The sequence below is a fragment of the Copadichromis virginalis genome, linkage group LG13, assembly GCF_057382275.1.
Source record: "Copadichromis virginalis isolate Kocher_CV1m ecotype Utaka linkage group LG13, C_Virginalis_male_GT1.1, whole genome shotgun sequence".
Taxonomy (NCBI): Eukaryota; Metazoa; Chordata; class Actinopteri; order Cichliformes; family Cichlidae; genus Copadichromis; species Copadichromis virginalis.
This window is the reverse complement of record NC_140630.1, coordinates 2757870-2780894: the sequence shown is the minus strand read 5'-3', so window position 1 is coordinate 2780894 and position 23025 is coordinate 2757870. Positions and strand designations below refer to the sequence as shown.

Below are 23025 nucleotides of genomic sequence, written 5' to 3'. Positions count from 1 at the left end.
CGTTATTACATTAATGCATGTAAGGTGAACTAGCAAACACCATCATAGCTACATGCAGCTGTCCTCTTGTTTGATGGCAGATACTCCCTTCACCCTGGCCAAAAAGGCTAAAATGACCAAAGAAAAAGTGGAAAACAGTTAAACATGAGAGGTTTAGGACAAAGTTTGTGTTTTTTCCATTGTTTAAGCACTGCTTCCAGCCAAGAGTGATACCATATATGCCCCATAGCTGCAGAAAAGGCTAACATTGTTATCTTTTTACAAAAAACAGATGAACATGAGAGCTTTTTGGACCAATTTTGTGTTCTCCATTCTTTAAGCACTGTTTAAGCACCGGCACCGTTTCAAAAGTACCGGTTTGGCACCGGTATCGGATAAAACATAAACGATACCCATCCCTAGAGCTACACATAAACTGTTAAAGTCTCCAGTATATAAACGTGTGTCATCTGCGTATAGTTGCACTTCTCTTCTTGTTCCTACCATCCAGTCGCTTCCCTCTGCTGTTCTGTTTATTTCTGCTGTAAAGTTGACATTTTAACATCTCACTTCTGGAGCCAGGCTCACTTGGACATTTGAAGAATTGCAGTTTTCACACTTGGCCACTTGATTTTAAATGAGCTTAGTTGGTGATTATCATCTCTATCTTTTGCCTCATATTTCGTCTTCGTTCTAAATGCCTGGAAGATTTTTTTTGACTTTGTTTCATTGAACCAGAAAACGTATACCAAAGAGTTCATCGATAGTTTGTACACGACTATGATGAGGTATGACAGTCTGTCTGTCACTGTAAAAGCTCGCCAACGCAATTTATCAAGCATGATCTGCCCATGTCGGTGCAGACACTGTGTCTTTGACCTCCGTGGCGGTCTTTGATTGACCTCTGTCATCGCAGCTTTGGATGTCGCGTGGTCGTAGCCGCAGCTGTCGTCACGGGCCAGATTTCCAGGATCACCGATAATCTGTCTGCGTGTTTGACAAAGACCTCTCAACCCGACTGTTTCCTTTTCAGGTATTTACACCGGTCACCCGCCCCTTGTCAAACAAACTGTGACAGATATGGTGGCGTCATCGGCGAACAATATCATATTTACTCTGCAAGCCTGACATGATCCAGATCAGACTGGTTTAAACTGTTTGAGGAAGAGGAGGAGGGAGTCCGGGCGAAGAAACAAGGACAGTAGACGGGGAGTTACTCGCTGTCAGACCCTGTTAGGAGTGAGGCGGCCGTACTGTACCGCGGTAACTCCCAGTGGAGAGTACAGTGCAGAGAGGCGCTGGGTCCCGGTTATCCAAGTTGGCGATATTATGACGGTCTGAGCCATTAAACCAACACGCGGCAAATGAAATCAAGCAAGCTATTAATAGCACCTGGCATTGGAGTGGAAACTCCCTCTGAACACACACATCATCCTGTGTTTACTTTCATACATGCAGTCCCCTGCAAGGCTTTTCACAAACACACAACAGTGCAGGGAAACTGCACACTCTTCATTGAGAGAATGGGAAGGAGGAGGAGGAGGAGGAAGGCCTGGCTGGTGCAGCGGCGGAGCGTCCACACGGCCACGAGGCAACAAAACGTCCATTACAAATCAAAACATTTGGTTCATTCAATTCAGGATGTTTTCTTCGCTCCCTCCTCCTCCTCCTCTGTGTACGGTGCTCACACACTGACCTACATTGGCCGTGATGAAATCACGGTGTGTGTGTGTGTGTGTGTGTGTGTGTGTGTGTGTGTGTGTGTGTGTGGTTGGCGATGCCACGTTGAGGACATGAGTGTTTGTTTATACTCCTGCCTTTAACATTTGCACGCCTGCATGCACACGTGTGCTATTTATGACATGTGAAGCACAAGAAGAGTTTCATATTTTTGGAGCTTTTTGTTACTGAGAAGATTTTTAGACCCAAACAAAACCGTAATAAGACAAACTGTTCCTAAACTCAATTCATACATACATTTATTTCCTGGAAAGGTACCAGGAAATAAAAAAAAGGAAAAAATGAAAGTGAAATCACGTCTTTGCCTCCTTCAGCTTTAATATGCACAGTGAACCCATGTTTTCTTGTATTTGGATGTTTTTAAAACGTCTGGACTGAAGCATCGTTTCTAAAACGAGACCTTCCCACACCGTCACAGCCGGTGGGCCGATGTCTGTGTGCACAGTAAGAAGGTTGTGGGTTTGAATCCACTGTCAGCTGCCTCTTTCTATGTGGAGTCTGCATGTTGTCCTCATGCCTGTGTGGGTTATGTCAGGTTACCTGGTGATTCTAAAATGGTTAGGAGTCAGTGTGAGTGACAGTCCTTCTCTGTGTTGGCCCCGCCCCTCACGCCGTGACAATCTCCAGTCTCGCATAATTTTGTTGAGTAAATTTATTTCTGAACAAAAGACTTTATATAAAGGTGACAGAAAAAATGCCACGACACGAATGTAAGACTGAAACCTACACAGGAACAGTCTATGAGGTCTCAGTCACCAGGACTTTGGTGAAAAACTCAGAGAGACACCTGAAGTACGCTGAGGATGACCTGGAGAAAGGTCCTGCAGACTGGAAGCATCCTTCACTCAGATGAGACTCAACCAGAAGTTTGCGGCCACAGAGATGCTGCTAATGTCTGGAGATAGAACGGAGAGAACAGCGTCCCCACAGTGAAGCACGGTGGTGGGAGCATTATGCTGTGGAGATACTTCAGTGAGTTGTAACGGCGTTTTGCGAGGAAGGAGCAGCTAGCAGGTCCAGCAGGCATGTGGGGTGGAGGTTAGCTGGACAACTCTGAGGCCAGTCAGTTAGAACGGCAGAACAAGACCGTACAAGCCAGGTCTCCACGCCTCTGCGCTATCCGTACATACATGTGTGGGGGTCAGGTCCAGCCCGTTGCAATGGTACGGTCTCTCTAAACAGACGGACGGAGGAAGCTTGCTCGACTGTATGGGCTGCTGCTACACTCACACTAGACTCTCCAATGACTACAATAATAGGACGACACCCCCTAGCGGTGCCACAATAAGGGTTGTTACACTGTGTGGAGCTGGGAATCTCCCTGAGGGGGAAGGATCATGGAGGAAGGAGAAGATTCAGCAGCAAAACTGGGTCTGAGTCATCTTCCAACAGGACCGCGACCTAAATCATAAACTTCTGTAAACTTGACTGTTTCTATCGAAAACATGATGGATGTTTGCAGAAGGAAAACAATTAAAACATTTCTCGGACGCCATTTATTCTGGACTCGTGGTTGTTAGAGCGCCTCCTACAAAACCAGAACAGAGCTGGAGTTTTTCAGCATGTAGAAGTTGTTCAGCAGGACTTTTGTGTCCTGTTTGAGGTGATGAGCCGATCAGCTCTCGTGACTCTTCAGAGTAAATCTGCTGTTATCCTCCAAGTCTCCTCCTTTGCTTCCTCTTATGTAATCTGCTCTCCTTTGTGCTTTGTTACCCACCGTGCACCTGTTCGATGATTTGCAGACTTTTCTGTTGCCGCCGCTGACTCTGGACCAGTTCGAGGTGTCCCTCGCAGGCCACCGTATAGCCCACTTCACACCTAAAGTAGATTAATGGGTCAGTTTGGCGAAGTTCATCCAGGGTTCAAGTAAAGGTTCAGCTAGAGTTCAGCCAAGCGGAGAGGGAGGAGGGAGAGTCTGTGCCGCTCTGCTGGAAACCGCTGCAGACTGAAGAGATGGAAATATGGAAATAGAATAACAGGACAAAGAGACGCAAACACAGAACATTAGGTTCATTATTTGTGCAGAAAATCATGCTCGTACATGTATGAAGAGCAAAGTGTCTTTAAATCAGTGTTAAAGGTCAAAAGGGGACGAAACATGCAGGTGTCGGTCCTGATGACCTTCAGCTTTTATCAATGAAGACTCAAAACTCAGATAAACGTCGCAGTTTTTCTGTTGCAATGCAGACGTAACGTACAGCTTATGGTCGTGGTAAATTATGCATGACAGTGTGAGCATTTGTTCCTGCCTGAACCCAGGATCGGGAGGGGGCGGGTACAGTATTTGACTTATTCATGATGCTATAGCTGCAGCTCGGCGCCACTTTACTACCACGACCTCCCAGCTTAGGCTTAAGCTGCAGGTTTAAACTGCAGTTGTGAGGTCAGGGTCACGGGAGGTCACAGAGAGACGACCATGTGTGGACGCCACAGAGGATTTCACCTCTAGAAGAAACTGATCAGTGTTCATCTCTCTTCTCTTCTTCTTTTCTATTGTTCGTGTTTCTGCCAGGATGGAATAAAGTTTAGTTTACATCACTCAAGGCTGCAAATGAGTGCTGCTAACATGATACTGCTACATTTTTATGTGATGTCAGTGATATACTGGCGATCGTGGCTCAAGAGTTGGGAGTTCGCGTTATAGTCTCTTGTAGTCTCGGTCGTTGTGTCCTTGGGCAAGGCACTTCACCCGTTGTCTACTGGTGGTGGTCAGAGGGCCCGGTGGCGCCAGTGTCCAGCAGCCTCGCCTCTGTCAGTGCCAGGACCTGCAATGTAGCTTACCATCACCAGTGTGTGAATGGCTGAATGTAGTGTAAAGCACTTTGGGGTCCTTAGGGACTAAATAAAGCGCTATACAAATCAGAATCAGAATCAGAATCAGAATACTTTATTGATCCCTGGGGGAAATTATTTTTTGTTACAGTGCTCCATTTTAAACCAACATTAAGACAAGACAGACAATACGCTAACTAAGAATAGTACAATATATACATATATATACATACATACATAAGTCACTTATAAATAAATAGTTGGAAAAGAAACATGTGTAGTTGTAGCAGCAAACAGTGTGTTAAGTGGATGCGTTGTACAGGGAGCCACAGGCAGGAAAGATTTCCTGTGTCGTTCAGTGGTGCATCATGGGTAATCTCAGTCTCTCACTGAACGAGCTCCTGTGACTGACCAGCATGTCATGGAGTGGGTGGGAGGTGTTATCCAACATTGTCTTTATCTTGGACAAATGCAAATACAGGCACGACAAGACTAAGCCAGACATGTCTGAGAGCGAGAGCTGCTGTCAGCCAAGAAAATGCTGGCAGCGTGGCAGTCCACGAAGGTATAGATGTGACGATCCTATGTGATTTTCAGAAAAGCTGACCTCTGAAACAGCTTCATCGCCTCACGTCAAAGAAGGAGACGAGAAAAAAAAGACAACATACAACAGCTGAGAGAGCCACAGAAAACATGTGGACTCTGTGGAGTGTTTATATGGAGCTAAATCAGGGTCAAGTTTTTTATCCATTTTAAAAATGAAACTAAAATTACAAGTTTCGATATGTAAAATTTAAAAACAAAAACATTGTGAAAACATTGTTGGACAAAAAACAATAAAAGGTTGGGGACCGCTTGTTTATACTGTATAGCAGAGGCCAACATGCTACGTTAACGTATCAGTAACCAATGAGTTACTAGCAGTGGACTCTGTCTTTTATATACAGTCTATGGTGTAGAAACCAGCGATGCGTCTTTGAGAACACCTAATGAATGCCTCCTCCCACCATAACCAGCAGCATCACTGCTGTGATGGAATGTAACTTATTACATGTACTCAAGTACTGAAGCACAGTTTTAATATATTTGTGATTTGATTGTTGTTGTACTGCTCTCTGATGTGAATACTGTACCTTGTACTTCCTTATTTTAAACACAGCTGAAGTGACACATTTGTTCACCTCGGTGCCACCACAATGCTCTGCTATAAACTCCTTATTTGAGTATTTGTATGTAAAACTCCCATGTGACCCTGAAAGCACCATTAAAAACATTTAACACAGAGATAAAAGAGCAAGCTCAAGTTCACTGAATGCAGACATGAATCAGAGAAGCGCCGGAAAGCCTTTAGATGAGTTTGTGAGGGGTACACTGTGATTACTTTACTTACATCTTTGCTTTATCAGTCTGGAATATATTTTTAAAGTTGTATGTGTGGTCTGCAAATTATCAGCACACATTCCTTTAAAAGTTTATAAACAAATCCAGGCTCATCATTGTCAGTCATTGGTCAGGAAAGCTTGACCATTTATTGTTTTTGGTGAACTTGCAAAGAACCCAAAGGACGCTGCACACTTACAGGCTAGCAAACATGCTCGTTTAGCTCGTTTTACTCTAATGGGACCAGAGTTCACAGAATGGCCACCGAGTCGGATTCAGAGACTGAGATGATAAAATTATCAGGAAAGCTTGTTTACTGAGCTCATTGCGTGAGGACACAGGTGACTTTTCCCACAGACTGCTTTAAAATCTGACTCAAACAACAGAAGTCGCCCCCTGCTGGGCTTCAGACAGAATGCAGATCCACAAACACCAGCTCACACACGATGACAAACCCTTCCATTAAATTGAGCATTAATGTCAACATTGGACTGAAAGGACGAGCATCCTTCATCTCACACACAGACACACAAAGACACACACACACAGAGACACGCGCACAGACACACACAGAGACACACAAAGACACACCAGGCGTCCTGTGTGCTGTTTGGACTCAGAGGAGTCAGACACCAACTGACCAGACAAATGTTCTTTTGCTTTTTCTCTCAAAACACTGCCGCTGGCTGTGTGTGTGTCTATTTCTGTGTGTGTGTGTGTGTGTGTGTGTGTGTGTGTGTGTGTGTGTGTGTGTGTGTGTGTGTGTGTGTGTGTGTGCTGATGCCCTCCCACCCTCCAGGTTTGTGTGTATTATAGCGGCCCGCTGCTCCTGTGTCCTTTGATTAAGGTCAATTTCGTTAGTAGGGTTGGAAACACATCCCCCACCCAAACAAACACACACACACACATACACACACACACATTTCATCTGAGTCAAATCAACCATCCTGTAACGTTTCCTGTAATCAGCATGTGGCATCTTCGCAAAAAAGCCATAAAAGTGTTAAAGATTAATGCAAAATCAACAGGCTCATGTCCACATCAGGATTTCTGTCATTTAAAAAATGGATTCATGCATCTTTATCTGCTGACCGCGTTTTTCAAAAACTGTATTTCTGCTTTACACTAAAATGTTAAAACCTTCCCAAATACGAGGAAACAGCGGTCCTGTTCTTGTCCACAAACGCTCGTGTGTTGTGCTGAAGTTAAAAATAGGCTCAGGCTGTAGTGAGATGGTGCAGCCCGTCTACCAGGCGACTCACTGGGACACAGTTTTATTTAACATGGCGGCGTGGGAAACCGCAAACGCTGAGGAAATGAGGGAAGAGCTGAAAAAAAGCAAAAATACAAACAGAAATAAAGCTTCCCTCAAAGATGCTCTGCGTAACACGATGTTCACCGCGTAACACGATGTTCACCGCGTGGTGGTGAGTAGCAGGTCTGTGTGACTGGAAAAACTGTTCAGAAGTAACAGGAACTCTGTGCTCAGGTGTAAACAGTACAAACAATCGATGGTTGGCATGAAATTAGTATTTAAAAAGTGTTAGTATAGAAAAGGATATTGTACTCATATATCTGCGTATACACAGGTTACAGATCCAAAGAACACGATAAACTAGAAAAACTCACTGCAGTAGTACAACAATCCAGCGATGAGTAGCACAGAGCTGTCGTCTTAAGTAGAATAAAATAGAATACAATAGAATAATCCGTTAATTGTCCCACGAGGATAAATTTGGTTGTAACAGCAGCAGAATAAAATCACATATACAAACAGAACAGGACACAGAAAAAAAAAATTTACATCATGGACAGTAGTTACAAAAACAGAGTACTGTACAGTTATTAAGATTAAAGTATAGGGTTGTTTTTTTTTATATAAACTGAGAAAAATAGTGTGCAAGTTAAGTAGTAGTAGTTAAGTAGTGGCTAGAGACATAAACATAACAAGTGGATGGTGAGTTTATTGCAGGTGTAGAGATTTATTGTAGGTAGAGCGGAAACCTGTAATGAGTTCTGCCCAAACAGAGAGGGAGAGAAAAACAACCAGTATCCAAAACCAACAACAAACCCGAATGGGAAAACCTGAGAGACATGGAAGACCATGACAAATGTCCAAAGAAGGTGTCACATATGCCAGCTAGCAGCAACTAACAGGCGCTAACACCTGTTAACAGAGGCTAACAGCTGCTTACAGTGGCTAGCACATGCTAACAGCTGCTAAAAGCGGCTAACAGAGGCTAACAGCTGCTTACAGTGGCTAGCACATGCTAACAGCTGCTAAAAGCGGCTAACAGAGGCTAACAGCTGCTTACAGTGGCAAAAATAGTAGCTATGCTGATAGAAAAGTTCAGGATATCCTCAACAGCTCACCTCAGTATGGTTGTCATCAGATGAAAGTGAGTTTCACTCATCAACATGTATTCCCAACTCGGACTCCTCTCCCAAAATTTGCAGCCTCTTCCAGAGTAAATAGACGTGCACACATAAGTTCCTTTCCATTAGTATCTACTCGGATTGACTCGCCACAGTCCTTCGCAGGTTTCACGGTTTTCCATTAGGTTCATGGTACAAGGTACAAGGTACTAAAATAATACCTGCACAGCTGAGGCGCCAAGCAGTCCAAGCAGGTACTAAAATGTGACGGCATCAGACTGCATGCTATCGATTGGTTGGTCAGTGGCATCGCTCGATGAGTCATGCATCTCGTTCACAAAGATCTAAATTGCCATTTTGGAAACCTGGCAATGAAAGAAACGGCTACAAAAAACAACACAGTGTTCCCCGAGTCTGATGAAAAGCCACAGACCGAGCAGCAGGTATGTCTTCGGCTGTGTTGTAGCATTTGTGTCACATGCTAATTACGTGACGTAATGCTTCGCCGTGTTGCTATAACAACGACCTCACACATTATGTGGGACTCGATTGAAACAAAACAAACAGTCAAGCTGAGTCGAGTCATGGCGATCATGCCGAGTTGATCTGAGGAGGTATCAATGGAAAACGCGTTTTATTGACAGCTGAGGTAAACGGCGGAGTGACAGCCTACACATGCAGATGAGATGAACAGAGGTCCGAGCACAGCAGCCACAGTAGCTAGGATCATGCACTAGGATTGGGAGGAGTAAGAAAACAGACTTCAGTTGGCTGCAGCCTACTGACATAACCTAAGAGCTAGCTGGACTGGCTAAAAGCGTTGTGTCAAATACTCACTGAGTCTGGAGTAATTCAGGACTTCATGTGACTCTTTGTTCTGTCGCATATGTGTGGCTCTTTGTTTACACTGTTTAATGCAGTGTGGCCCAATGGAAAACCTGAGTTATTCATCCATTTCCTCTTCTGAAAGTGAGTGACTTTACTAATTTTATTGATTGATTTATTGGTTAGCTGTTGGAATTTAAAGTCTGAGTGTTCAGACTGCTGCTAATCACAGACATGATTTGTTCTACAGCACAAAATAGATGTCATTTGCTGGACTGTTGTGAAAACCAGTAACTCGGTTAAATTTCCCTTTTTCATTAGATTGATAAATCTGAGTGTAAACATGTCTATTAACTCGCTGCCCACTGTTGTTTTCATCTCTGTGTCTGATAAGAAAGAAGATAACGAATTTATTTAACCACTGACCACCAAATATACTTCCCAGATTACACAACAACTGCGTCATGTTGCCATGGCAACTTTATTAAACACATATGCAGTTATCATTAAATTAGTTGTGGTGTAATTTTAGGTAAAAGAAAGCGGACAAATCTCCACCATCTTTATGGTCGTCGGACCGTCTCCTAACTTAGAGGATGAGTTTCATTCAGTGTTTGTAAAGCTTTCTCTGAGTGTCTGAGCGATTTCCTCCTTTTAAATGCCCGGTCGCGGCAGATGGCCCCGCCCCTCCCTGAGCCTGGTTCTGCTGGAGGTTTCTTCCTGTTAAAAGGGAGTTTTTCCTTCCCACTGTCACCAAAGTGCTTGCTCATAGGGGGTCATATGATTGTTGTGTTTTTCTCTGTATGTATTACTGTAGGGTCTACTGTACAGTATAAAGCACCTTGAGGCGACTGTTGTTGCGATTTGGCGCTGTGTAAATAAAATTGAATTGAATTTTGTATTTGTCCAGTTCCCGCTCATAAACTTGGAAATTAGTGCCAGGGTGTTCACTCTGGTTAAGAGGGACAGCGTTCGATCTTTGCTCTGATAACTCACGACTTTGATGAGGATCTGATGCAAACATCTTGTTTATCTGGCACCACAGGACACCTTCAGCACCTGTGGACTCCTCGCCCTGATGGTTTTAGCAGCAGGCGTGGGACAAACCCACTACCAGGTGCCCAGTTTGAATGTCGTAGCTGATGGCTGTGTACAATAATTATGAATATAAGACAACATATGTTCTATTTTATTTATTGAATTTTTGTTAAGCATTTAAAATCAAACACGTGAGCTCGATGAATGTAACATACAGTATGAAATGTAGGTCCTGTAAGTTTAAAGCTCTGAGTCACAACGAATCAGAAAGACTTCACCAGCTTTCACGAGTGTGTGTGTGTGTGCGTGTGTGCGTGTGTGTGTGTACTGGATGACATTACTAAAAAGAGTCGACATGTTACACAGCAGTGGAGGTTTTAAACCCTCCAGCGTCACACACACAAACTCACACACACTCGCAGGCTCTCAGCTTGGCTCTGTGCCCATATGCATGACAAGACCTCTGGGACCCCCTAAGCACACACACACACACACACACACACACACACACACACCACCACCACCACCACCACCGCTCCCATCCCCATCTAACTCGGCAGCCCAGTGCCTAATAGCGCCCAACATCTTCTCCTGTGTGTGTGTGTGTGTGTGTGTGACTGTGTGTGTGTGTTCATGTGTGTGTGACTGTGTGTGTGTGCATGTGTGTGTGCATGTGTGTGTGCATGTGTGTGTGCGTGCATGCGTGCATGTGTGCACACGGCTGTGGCAGAAAGAACACTGCGACCTAAAAACCCAGCTCACTGAGAGCGACTGCACGCCAAACAGAAGGCTCATCCAAGTGTAAACACACACAGAGTACAGACCAGCATGAACACACACACACACACAAACACACACAAGGCAAGTGGACACATGCAGTTAGTCTCACACACACAGCAGATGCAGACAAATTAACACACAAACTGTCGCACTCAAAGAGAACAATGGTGCTGTACACACACACACACTCCTCACACACTGTGTGTGTGTCCAGTGTCCTCTTTCAGCCTGACAAATCTTTACTTTTCCAGAAACAAGAAATTCAGATCATGTGATGACCACTGAAGCGTCTCCATGACGACCGGGGGAAGCCATGCTTCCTCTCAGACTGAGTTACTCAGAGTTGCGTTGCTGACATCTTGTGTTGCACGAGTGTACGTGAATCCAGACACACATTTATAATCTGAACGACTCTCAGCTTCTAAAAATGAGGCGGGCGCCTGTGGGAGCATTTAAGGTGGTATTTCTGTTTATTCTGAGACCTTAAAAGTGATTTCAGAGAAAGTGATCAGAGACCAAATGAACACGGAGAGACCATGTGGAACAATGACCGCTCTTCTGTGATGACCTGTGATCAGAATCCCAGCAGTGATGGGAGTTAGGACCAGACCCCGAGTCTAGATGGTGGTGTTGAAGATGAAGACAGAGGCTTGGATGGAGCTCTGAGTGACCAGGGTGAGCTGAAGATGAGTAAAGAGAGACAGTCGATCAGACAATAATACTAACGACTTATTTAATCATGTATTTATTTCCCCTTTAAAGTGTATCATTATCCTGAGAGTGAAATATAAAAAGTCAGGTCAAGTATCACAAAGCTTTTGTCCAAAAGAGTGGCAGCAGCACCCGAGAGCCTCGCCGCTGCACGCAGACGGCATCCTTTAAAAACGGTGCCGGTTACGGTTTGAGACCAGACACGGCCTGGCTGCGCTACAGACGCCGCCGGGCTGCACGGAGCGCGCTCAGTGTGGTCGTGTACAGTAAATATTTTTACAGCACAGATCAAATCAAATCAAATCAAATCACTTTTTATTGTCACATCACATGTGCAGGCACACTGGCACAGCACATGCGAGTGAAATTCTTGTGTGCGAGCCCCACAAGCAACAGAGATGTGCAAACACAACAACACAAACGAGCAAAATACAAGAATGATCATGTTGGCTTCATGTCAGAGTCCTCAGCTGTCAGCACAACACCGGCCCCTGGCAGGGAGAGCGACGAAGGGCAGTGAGAGAGCCAGAAAACCCCGAGCACAGGAATGCATCTGTTATCACAGCGTTCAAACACTGCAGTCAGAATCACTGCTTTACACGTTTGAAATGAAAGATCATTCAAATATTACACAAAAGAATGAAATAAAAAATGTGTTTAACATCAAATGTAACACTTTTAAACACAGTTTTATCATCACTGTTTGTTTTATTTAGAAATGTATAGAAATCATAAAGAGGATTATAATGAAAGGTGATTATGAACCATAATATCTGCAGAAAGTCCTCAATTAAGTAAAGTGCTGCTAAATGTGCGCAGAGCTGGCACAGCAGAAACGAGAATCCATTTCCTCTTTACATATTTCTACGTTAATGTCACTGTTAAAGCTTTTTATGTCATTCCAGACGTTTTATTCTTCACTTTCTTTATTTTCAACATCAACTGAAAACCACAAATACTGAAATACAGCAAAATCCTGCTCCTCACATACAAGGTCTTAAATAATCAGGCCCCATCTGATCTTAATGACCTTGTAGTACCATATCACCCTATTAGAGCACTTCGCTCTCGCTCTGCAGGCCTACTTGTTGTTCCTAGAGTATTTAAAAGTAGAATGGGAGGCAGAGCCTTCAGTTTTCAGGCCCCTCTTCTGTGGAACCAGCTTCCAGTTTGGATTCAGGAGACAGACACTATCTCTGCCCCCTATGAGCAGCACTTTGGTGACAGTGGGAAGGAAAAACTCCCTTTTAACAGGAAGAAACCTCCGGCAGAACCAGGCTCAGGGAGGGGCGGGGCCATCTGCTGTGATTGGTTGGGGTGAGAGAAGGAAGACAGGATAACGACTGTTTGCCGCGAACACTCGTTAAATTAATGAGATGTAAATGTTAGTGTTAAACTGCTAGAGTTTCATCTTTGTCTGACATAAATCTGTATTTTAGGGGGTTAAAGGTCATGTGTAGGATGATGACCTCTGCGTTCCCCTGATGATGTCCGAGGTCGCGAGCTGACTGTGTGTGCGTACTGTTCCATCGGTCTTTGTAGGAACACTGATGTGAGGACTTTTTGGACAGTAAGGACACGTTTGCGTTGGTTGTGAGAGAATCAGAATGCATCATGTCAGCGAGTGTCAAGACAAGCGCACACATGTGTGTGTTGTGTGTTGTGCCGTGCTCTTTGCACTGGATGTGCCGGCACATTCGGACCCCCTGGCTCCAGTTGGGATCAGCGTCCTTCAGGAGCAGGACTGACGAGCTGCTGTTTTCTATGAATGTGAGTCTGAACTGACTCACATTCCTAAACTGGATTTTTGCTGCTTAAATGCTTAAATGTGATGTCAGATCTCTTTCTCTGTCCTCACTGGCAAAATGCAGAAGCCAGTTGACATGTTGACCCTTCCACTGGGGTTACTGGTGTAGTAACATCCACCAGCGCCCTGTTTTCATCTCTTGCCCACCGATGCCGTCTTGTTCCAATAGCCCACTTCTCATCAGGGCGTCCTGGTTCCTCAACACCTGACACAGACCTCGGGCAACGTCTGAGCTGGTATGGCTTCATATTTATGTCTCTCGCTGATGTCCGAGGTGGGCTTGGTTAGCGTGGAGGGTCTAGCCTATTGGGAGTCAAACCTACGACTCCCGTTCCAAAGGTGTGTAGACCAAGAAAGGACTTGGTCTGAATAGAGTCTGTGTGTGAGTGTCCTGAGTGATGAGGGTTACTGAGACCGTGGCTCAGATTGTTGAGGTGCGTGGGCAGGGGTGAGATGTGGGGGGATAGTGGTTGTTAACAGTCCATTATGGCGATGGCCTCCAGGGGTGGGAGAGGCCAGTGACGTTCAGAGTGGAGTTAATGACCCTCTGTGCAGCCTTCATCTTCTCAGTCGTGTCCCCTAAGTACCAAACACCAGGCAGGTGTTGTCACTGCTGATTTCAAAGGATCTGATCAGTTTACAGGAGGACACCTGCCCATCATTACTGTTTGTAGTTTTTAATGGACTACATGTTCCATGAGCTCCTCAGCTGGTGGTGAGATTTTCCTTTAAAAAGCTCAGGAGGACGACATGACCATGTGGTGAGGAGGCGGACGGAGACGCTGCAGAGCTCTTCTGTTAAAGGGACATTTCTGAGCTCGAGTCTCTCAGGATGTCTGCTGATGACTCAGCCAGAAGCAATCTGGTGTCGGTGGACTTTGAAATCTTCGGTCACGTCCAGGGTCTGTATGTTTAACTCCCTTTTCTTCCTCTGCTTCTTAGACCTGTTGGCCTCTGAGAGCCTGTAAAACGATCCACTGCTGCTTAATTTAGGAACAAGCTGGGCTGGCCTCACTTTCACTTCTTAGAGCCTCATGAATGCCACCAACTTCACAAAAGCCCAAACAGACCACCTCTGTTAGGCTGTGTAAACAAGAAAATGCACAAAACACAAATGTGACTTTTGGAAACAAGCTATTAAAAAATAGCAGCTACTAATTCAGACTTTCTTTTCTCTCCTTCTTACTTTGACAGGCGTCTGCTTCCGAATGGTGAGTTTTCTTTGAGCTCTCTTTTTGCTGCGATCACCTCCTGCTGCTTCCAAAAACCAAATCCCATCCTCACCAAACCCACAGCTCAGTTCGAGGCTCAGTCTGCACAGAAACGTAGCTTTTTCTATGCATCTTGGCCTTTTGCACACATGTAAACGGTGTCTCGATCATCCAGGTAAGGAAATCCCAGCAAGCTGATTCTGTTCATCTGGACGTTTTCAGTGGGAGAAGCATTACGTCATCATACAGGTGACTTCTTCAGTCTCAGCTGACTGCAGGTGTCCAGCCTTACGTTTGCACAGTAACTGAAAGCAGCCCGCTGACTAACAAGCGGCTGTGAGGTCAGTTTTTTCACCATAAATATGCTGTCGTGACCATTGATCCATGACACTTCGCATATTAATTTACACAACTGGCGACACGATCAGGTGTGGATTTCACAAAACTCATCAGGCTACAGTGGGGGAAAAAATCCCAGTGAAAGCATTGAAATAAAACAACCTGCTTTAGCTCCTCCCCCTTTATGTCAACTCTAACCAGCTGTTTTTATTGGCTGCCCCTTCTTTATGACTAAAAGCATGCTGCATATCGTTCCTCTGTGGAGATAAACCAATAAACTAGAAGGATTATCCAACACACAAAACAGACATTAAGTATATACAATTTTTTTAATACATTATTTTATTGACTTAATGTTTTTATGTCCCACATCAATCTTTGTTTAACATCCAGGTTGAAGGATTTTATTAACTCCTTTCTTCCCGTCACCAGTACACAGAGAAGGAGGGTCTGCGGCTCGGGCTGGTCGGCTGGGTGAAGAACACCTACAAAGGGACGGTGGTGGGACAGGTGCAGGGTCCGGCTGACATGGTGGAGGAGATGTGAGTGCACACTGACACGCCACAGCAGGCTGGTGCAACTCTCACTGCAAAGTGCTGCGGTGATACTCTTTTTCAGCCACTAGATGGCGACCTTTGCCTTCACAACACAACGGTTACCTGCTTCAGGTCTGTTCTGTCGCGGCAGCAGATCTGCAGGCACCGACGCTTTGGTTCAGGAGATTTATGAGCAGTTTAAAGAGTTCTTGTTCTCATGCAGGTGAATTGTTAAATATTAAATACTTGCGACCACACTGCGGGTTCTTCAAGCAGAGCTACAGGATTTATATCTGCTCCCTTTGGTGATGTTTCTGCCTTTGTTTTTCCAGTTGAACACTAGAAACTCTGAGTTCCCAGCTGTCAGTGAATGCAGCGTAATGGTATCAGATCTGGAACTGAAGCCGGGCTCAGTTTGTTTTGAACGTCCCATCCTGTCCGGGGGGAGTGATGTCACTGGGTGGGGACGTCCGATTTAGATGACATCACCACCTCAAGGGATCTGCTGATGCTCCTTGACATCACACACACACACACACACACACACACACACACGCTCCTTGCAGGGCCAGGCGGGCGGGGTCCCCAGAGGAAGAAATGGCACAAAAACAGATTTCATTTCAAGCTTCAGCATAAATTTTAGGAGCTGGACGCTTCAGTCTGAACACAGAAGCAACTGCAGGCATTAAATGTGTTTACAGGCTGGTTACACACATGAGGAACTGTGATTGGCTGTATTACAACAAAAGCACATCTAACAGTCAATAAGACTGTAAAGGGTCAGGGTTAATACAGTTCACACACACACAGCTTCTCTCCGTTGTATATCGACTATTATTTCCATGTTAACACACTTGCTTTCACGTCCTTCCTGTCGACTCCACTTTCACCACGACCTCACTTCCTGCCAGGCCTGTGAAACGGGATCCAGCTGTTCCTCCAGGCGTGCAGGAGGAACAGGAGGGAAATAAGGAAAGATGAGGAAAGGAGAGCAATGCAAACGTTAGGCTGTGTGGAGTTTGGAGAGCGAAGGCTGGCGGTGGGAGGTGAAGCAGTGGGTGGTTTCTATTTATTCCTCTGGGAGCAGAAAAATTTCCAGAGCCGAGCTGATGAAAGTGAAGGAATGGAAACAAAGAGAGAGGCGGGAAAATCCTGACGTTAAACTACAAACGCTTTGCAGTTTGCTGAATTAAAACACTGGATATCAGCGTTAGTTGTGGGAAATATGGGTTTTAATCCAAATGAATGGAAAATTTATGTGTAATCAAAATATGTTGCTGGGGCAAATGTGGCACTGATTTAAAGGAGCAAACCCGCGGCTCCCACCCACATGTTGGCTGTTACTGTAGAAAGTATGTCTTAGTTTAGCTTGTGGAGTGTGTGTCGGGGTGTGTGTCCTGGGAGCCAGGAGCTTGGTGGTGTTTGTGGACACTGGAAAGTCTGCTCCACGTTTTTCCACATAGAAATTCCTCAAACTGTTAGAAGTGACCAAGAGAGCCGGGAAGGTGTCGTATCTTAAGTTGGCAATAAAAAGTTTAATTACACGAGAGGAGCTGCCTAACGCGCAACCACAGACCCAACAGTGGGGAAAAGCAGCCTGAGCTTCAGCCTGAGGTTACAGCACGTTCACGGAGCTCATTATCAGAAACTTCCACTGTAACAGGAGATGTTTGACAGGAAATAAGGAAAAGCAGAATAGACCCACATTAGGGAGTCATTCGTTGTATTCAAGGCTACCTGTCGTTAGAAAAATACATTTAACTTATAGGCGCTGTAAAACCCTTCCAGGTCTCCTTACATTGGTTATAATCAGGTCGATGAACATGTTGTGGTTTTGTCACAAACCTGTAAAGAGAGTTATTTGGCTCGGATCAGCAACAGTGTGTGCTGCTGACTTCCTGTTAGCATTGTGTGGAATATACCGTACATGAGGACAAGGTCACTGTAGCCAACATAAACTAAAGACCAAACCTAGACGATGAAACAGATCTGGGGTCACTGAAGCAGAAGTGATAATATTTGTGTCATTTCAAAAACAATCAAATAAAAGAGCGCATGCAGGTGAGTGCGGTCGCAGCAACGATGCTCTGGCAGAGAAGAGTTGCAGCTTCCACACAGCTGATTAACAGGCCAGTGCAGGACAGCTCAAAGGGAGAAACTCCACCCAGGGGCGGAGCAGCAGAAAGGACTACACCTGCGACTCCACTTGAGGCTTCACCACAAGGAAAATGTTTAAAGAAAAACCTGATGTCAGCCAGACGCCGCACCACGTCGTGTGCCGCTTCTTCTCCAGTTTTCAGTCTTGAGTTCTAACTTCCTGTCTCTTCCTCCTGCACGTCTGCCTCTCCATGTTTCGTTATTGCTTCTCACGTCTGATTTCAGGAATCATTTATCTCTCGTGTGTAGCCGTACCTGCCCTCCTGGCTCATGTTCTGTGATTATTATCACCTGTGCCTTGGTTTCCCAGCTGTGTCCACTTCCCCTGATTGCTCCTGTGTACATGCAGCGCTGTCATCCCCTCATCGCTGGTCATCGTGTTCTTGCATCACGGGATTAGTTTTCCTTTTACCTCCATCTTCTTGCAAGTTGGGTCCTAATTCAACACTTCATGGCATTAATGATTATAATAATGATTAGATTTTGGGGGGAGAAACACAACTTAATGGAACCATTTTTAGTCTCTCCGTGTGGTAAACTGCAGCACAGCTGGCTGCACAGCTGGTCTGATGAGGCTTTGTGTATTTGCATATCAAGATTGAGGACGTCTGATGAGTGTGAGTCAAACACCTTCACTATGTTACCTGTTAGAGAGATCACAGATCCCCGACAAACACCAAGACCTAAACTAACAGTGAAAGTGATAAAAAATAAACTTAGAGTAAAAGCTAAACTGTAATAACTCGCTGCATGAGACCTTTGGGTGGTCGTGCACAGGGTCAGTGCTGACAGAAACGATGCACTTATGATGTAATAACTGGAAATATCTTGCTTAGGGCGGAGCTTTTGACATAGATGGAGTCCTCGCGAGTGTCGAAGTGCAGCTGTGCATGAGCGGATCAGAGAGAAATGGCAGCAGATTAGAAACCAGCAAACATCCAGCTGCTGGAGAATTAGTGTTAAGCTGTGTGTGTGTGTGTGTGTGTGTGTGTGTGTGTGTGTGTGTGTGTGTGTGTGTGTGTGTGTGTGTGTGTGTGTGTGTGTGGACAGTAGAGTAGTGGGTCATGGAGCAGATCGGTCCACTGTAGACAGAGTTTGGCAATAAAGCAAAACTAGGACAGCCACTCTCTCTCTCTCTCTCCCCATCCCCACTCTTGTTCTCATGCTCGCTCGCCCGCTCTCTTTGGCCCGCCTTCAGTCGGTGCAGCTACATGGACGTGACCCTGATCCCCTGCAATCTCCTCTAATCTACACACGCCTGCACTCGACCAAACGCTCAGAGAGCTGCTGCACAGCAAACTCCCAGCGTTATGTAAAACCAGAGGAATGTTTTTATTTACCCATCATGCCTTTGGTCGTCCAGATGCAGGCCTGACCCCCAGTCGGCTGGTGGGGCCTTCTTTTCTGGTTTTGAACGTTTATGTCCCTCGAGCAGTGAGGTCAGGAACATCGGTTTCAGGACTCTGCATTTTGAACTCACAACTTTATGGTTTTGGCCGTCAGCATGTTGGTGTTTGGAGCCGGACGTGACCGTATTTGGACGAGAGGTTGGCGTGCTAAGTTACCAGCTAAGAGTAGCTGCAGTAGTTACCAGGTGCCATCCATAGACTGTATATAGGAGCATCACACAGACACTGAAGTCAGCCAATCAGTGCTCAGTAAGAACCAAATAAAATCCTAAAACTTCACTCAGCAAAACCAGAGCTCAGCCTTCTCGGACGGTCGGTTAGTGCAGTGAACCTAACAGCAGCTCTGAAAGGCATACAGTTTTACATCAGAGTCTGTGGTGATTAAAAGCAACTGGATCCACGACTAGTTCCAGTTTTTACTGGACTTGAATGAAGAGCTTTCTGTGGACCGACTGAACTCTGGCAGCAAGTCACCATCAGCTGCCGTCTCTGTGAAAGCCATTCCATATCTGCCTGTAGGACACGCTGTAGAAGCTGCTGTAAGCAGCTCACAGTTGCTCTGCAAGCCACTTTGCAGCCCAACTCCACCCCAGTTCTTCCTCTTCTTGTTTTTTTCTCACTGAATCGCCATGATGCCTTTTCCTTTCTGGACAGTGGTGTTGATGCTGCTATCAAAGCTCAATATAAGTGTCTGCAGACATAAATAATCTTTTATTGGTTGATGCAGGTCTCAACCAGACTGATCCTGAAGGAAATGTAAAAATGTCACGAACCTCAGGGAATCTTTGGCAAGTTTAAGTAAGAATGTTTGAAATCTTTAGGCAGCAACCACAGAAGAGTCGTCCGTGACCGATGACCCACCACTAAGCTGTGATCATCGGCCGTCACAGTAAAAACAAAAGTCTCTTTTCTGTCTGCAGTGCGTGTAGGACTTAGACCCGTGTACCATAAACCTGAACTGCACTCTCTTCTTTCTCATTGGGTCCTTTACAGGAAGGTGTGGCTGAGCAAAGAAGGAAGTCCCACCAGCCGGATCACCAGAGCCTCCTTCACCAACCAGAGGTCGATCGACAAGCTGGAGCTCTCCGGCTTCAAGACTCGCTTCTGACCAGTGAAGCAAAGATCCTGCAAACAGCTTCTCCACCGTCCCCTGGAAGAGGTCAGAGGTCAACGATGCTCCTACAGATTCAATGAATGAAGACTTTGGACGTCATGAAACCACTGCTGCTGGTTTATTCAGAGGGTGACTGAGAATTTATTTATAGTTTTTAATAAGTTGGATGTTGGCTTTGTGTCTCCATCTGTACAGCAAGCACCTAAAAACACTGGAACCATCAAAGCCTGATTTGTATGAATTAAATATCTTCCATCGTCTTTACTTCTCGATGACGTTCATTATCGACTGTGGCCTCTACATTAAGTTGCGTTGAGCGGTTTCCACACGGGCTAAGATAAAGTTTCAGGCTACGATCGAAGGCCTTTAAACTAAGACGCAAAAGGGTTTGTGAGACGTGTGTTATTAATGGATTTGCATCATACACCACTGCGTGATGTAAACAAACACGCCCCTGCAGTGATGTCATTACATAACAGCACATCACCTGATACGATTACCTGCCATCTGATCCAATTAAATCACAGCGAGAGGCTCCCGGATCGGCAGCAACAATCCCCTGAGGCAGCGGGAGCCCCAGAGCAGCCGTCACCGCAGCAACGGCCAATCAGAGCCAGCGAGATGTGAAAATAAAAACAGCTGAATGGTCCTTTAAAGGCTGCGTTCATCAGGAAATATCTGCAGTTACAGACGCACACCACGCTGTGCGTGTGTGTGCTTAGAGAGCAAATCTCCATGGATACACTGTTGGACGTGGACGCTTGTTGTCATGCCAACCTGCCCTGAGACCTTACACACAAACACACACAATAAAGACAATTGGAGATTAGAGAGGAGGAGGTGTTCGTGTTTTATGAGGATCTTAATTCTCCTCAGAGCCTGTGCACATGTAAACACTTTGTTAAGCACACCTAGCTACAGTCATGCACATCTCATACACGTTAGAGCAGAGAGCAGAGATGTGGTGCTCAAAAACCCTGAATTCAAAGATGCTGCTGTCATTATGTTTGGTGACCACTGAAAATAAAGATAATTCAGATAAGCATCTGTACTTTTGAGCGTTTCCTGGCCCACATGTGACACGACGGGTTTAACAGGCGTGATGAAGGTACCGTGTCGCCCAGACACACCTGTCATCGACTAACCGTGACTCTGTCAAACACTCAGTGTGAGCTGGTCGAAGACCTTGGCTGTTCACGGCCAGTTTATGCCCCGATGAACGGCAGCACATGCTGAAGTGATGTCAAATCTGCTTTGCACCGTCAGCAGCTCAGAGGAGCTACAGATCCCGAGTTCCTAAAAACAAGTCCTGGACATCAGCAGTGGACTTGAGTCACCTCCCTGTCACGACTGAGACCACAGGCAGATGTCAGGTCCCCGTGGACCTGACATCTGCAGCAGCTGTCCTCCTCCACCCACCTCCAACCTTCTCTCATTCTTCCTGCTACAACAAATAATAACACAGCCGCCCCCACACTCAGTGACGTGCCATGAGAGCGAGAGAGAGAGGGCCAGCCCACCCACACTCTTCAGTCTCTGTGGAAATGCTGGAAAAAATCCACCAGCCTTGACCTGCTCTTCCTCCTCCTCTTCCTCTCCCAGCAACCAGCTTGGCATCCCATAGTGTTCACCATGGAAACGCCACTCTGTCTGCAAAGAGAAAGAAAGAAAAGTCGTCTCCTCGCCTTCTTTCTCTCATGTATCCTCTCCTCTTCTCCTTTCCTCGGCTTTGTTTATCCATCTTCTCCCTTTAAATCTGCCCAGCACTCAAACTGCCCACACACTCGGTGCTATTCATCACACACACACACACACACACACACACACACACACACACACACACACACACACACACACACACACACACCTGAGTGGGTGCTGACAGCCAGCTGTTACTAAGCAACATGTTGAAGTTGAGTGCAACTTTGCAGTGAAAGAAATGCTGACATTTCGCACAAACAGCATCTTCTGTTCTCCTCAGGGAGGCAGGAAACAAACAGCCAATCAGCGACCTAGTTGTGACCATCAGACACGGTTTTACCGTCACGCTGTCGACCGACGACGAGGCACAAACATGTTTTTGCAGCCAGCTGACTCACAGCTTGAAATGAAGTAACTGACTCTGATCTGCAGTTCCTCTGGTGTCCACTGGAGGCATCAGCAGTGAGTCAGTCCCCATAGACTCCCATGTTAAACAGTTCATCTGGATGTAAACGTGAGATAAAAGCAAAGGACGCTTCTTTCTGGGACTGTGAAATTTCTCTAAGAAGTTACTTTTCTCAGTAGATTAAGCTGTGATGTAACTCGTTTCTTTTTCATGGAATTAATCTTGTGTCGCCTGTCCATGATATCACTGATGGAATAAATGAGAGTTTATCCACTCAGATGTAACGACAGGAAGTGAATGAGCAGCAGGCAGAAAACAGGGAGTGACTTCAGAGCTCTGCAGCAGCTGCTGCACGACGGGGAATTACCTCCACGACCTCTGACCTTCTCCTCAAATATGGCTGTGGTCTGTTAGACATTTCTACACGGTGTCTGGTATCTGAGTGATAATCCCACACACACACACACACACACACACACACACACACGCAGTGAGCAGCCTGTTGTGTTCATATCTTTGTTAGGGCCAGTTTGAGTTGTAGACCTTGAGACTGCAGGAGTTTAGTGTAGACATCTGTAAACGAGACCAAACACTGTGTGTGCTGCTGCTTGAGGAACCTGTGATGTGGCCTCTCGCTCTATAAACCGATGTGTCAGATGACCACAAAGGCAAAAAACATCTATAAAGAGACACAAAAGATCCACAGATGGATTGAAAATGTGCACAGCGAGGACTGCAGCAGAG

At 45.6% G+C, this 23025-nt stretch overlaps 1 protein-coding gene across 2 annotated transcripts; it reads left to right on the top strand.

The window, feature by feature from the left end:
• The first annotated feature begins 8803 nt into the window (after nt 1-8803).
• On the top strand, nt 8804-20434 carry LOC146695014 (acylphosphatase-2-like). Of its 2 annotated transcripts, none has more exons than XM_085476932.1 (4): nt 8804-9216; nt 14603-14619; nt 15391-15500; nt 20054-20434. In XM_085476932.1, exons 1-4 carry the CDS (start codon nt 9162-9164, stop codon nt 20166-20168), a joined length of 297 nt encoding a protein of 98 aa, XP_085333058.1. In that variant the 5' UTR covers nt 8804-9161; the 3' UTR covers nt 20169-20434. The 2 variants fall into 2 exon arrangements, with proteins under 2 accessions (XP_085333058.1, XP_085333057.1); XM_085476931.1 differs by lacking the exon at nt 8804-9216 and adding an exon at nt 14148-14310.
• Nucleotides 20435-23025: the final 2591 nt, after the last annotated feature.

Coding starts and splice junctions, on each gene's coding strand:
- LOC146695014 (XM_085476931.1), top strand. CDS start 14,241: ATGTCTGCTGATGACTCAGCCAGAAGCAATCTGGTGTCGGTGGACTTT. Junction 15,501..20,053: donor GCTGACATGGTGGAGGAGAT/GTGAGTGCACAC, acceptor GGTCCTTTACAG/GAAGGTGTGGCTGAGCAAAG.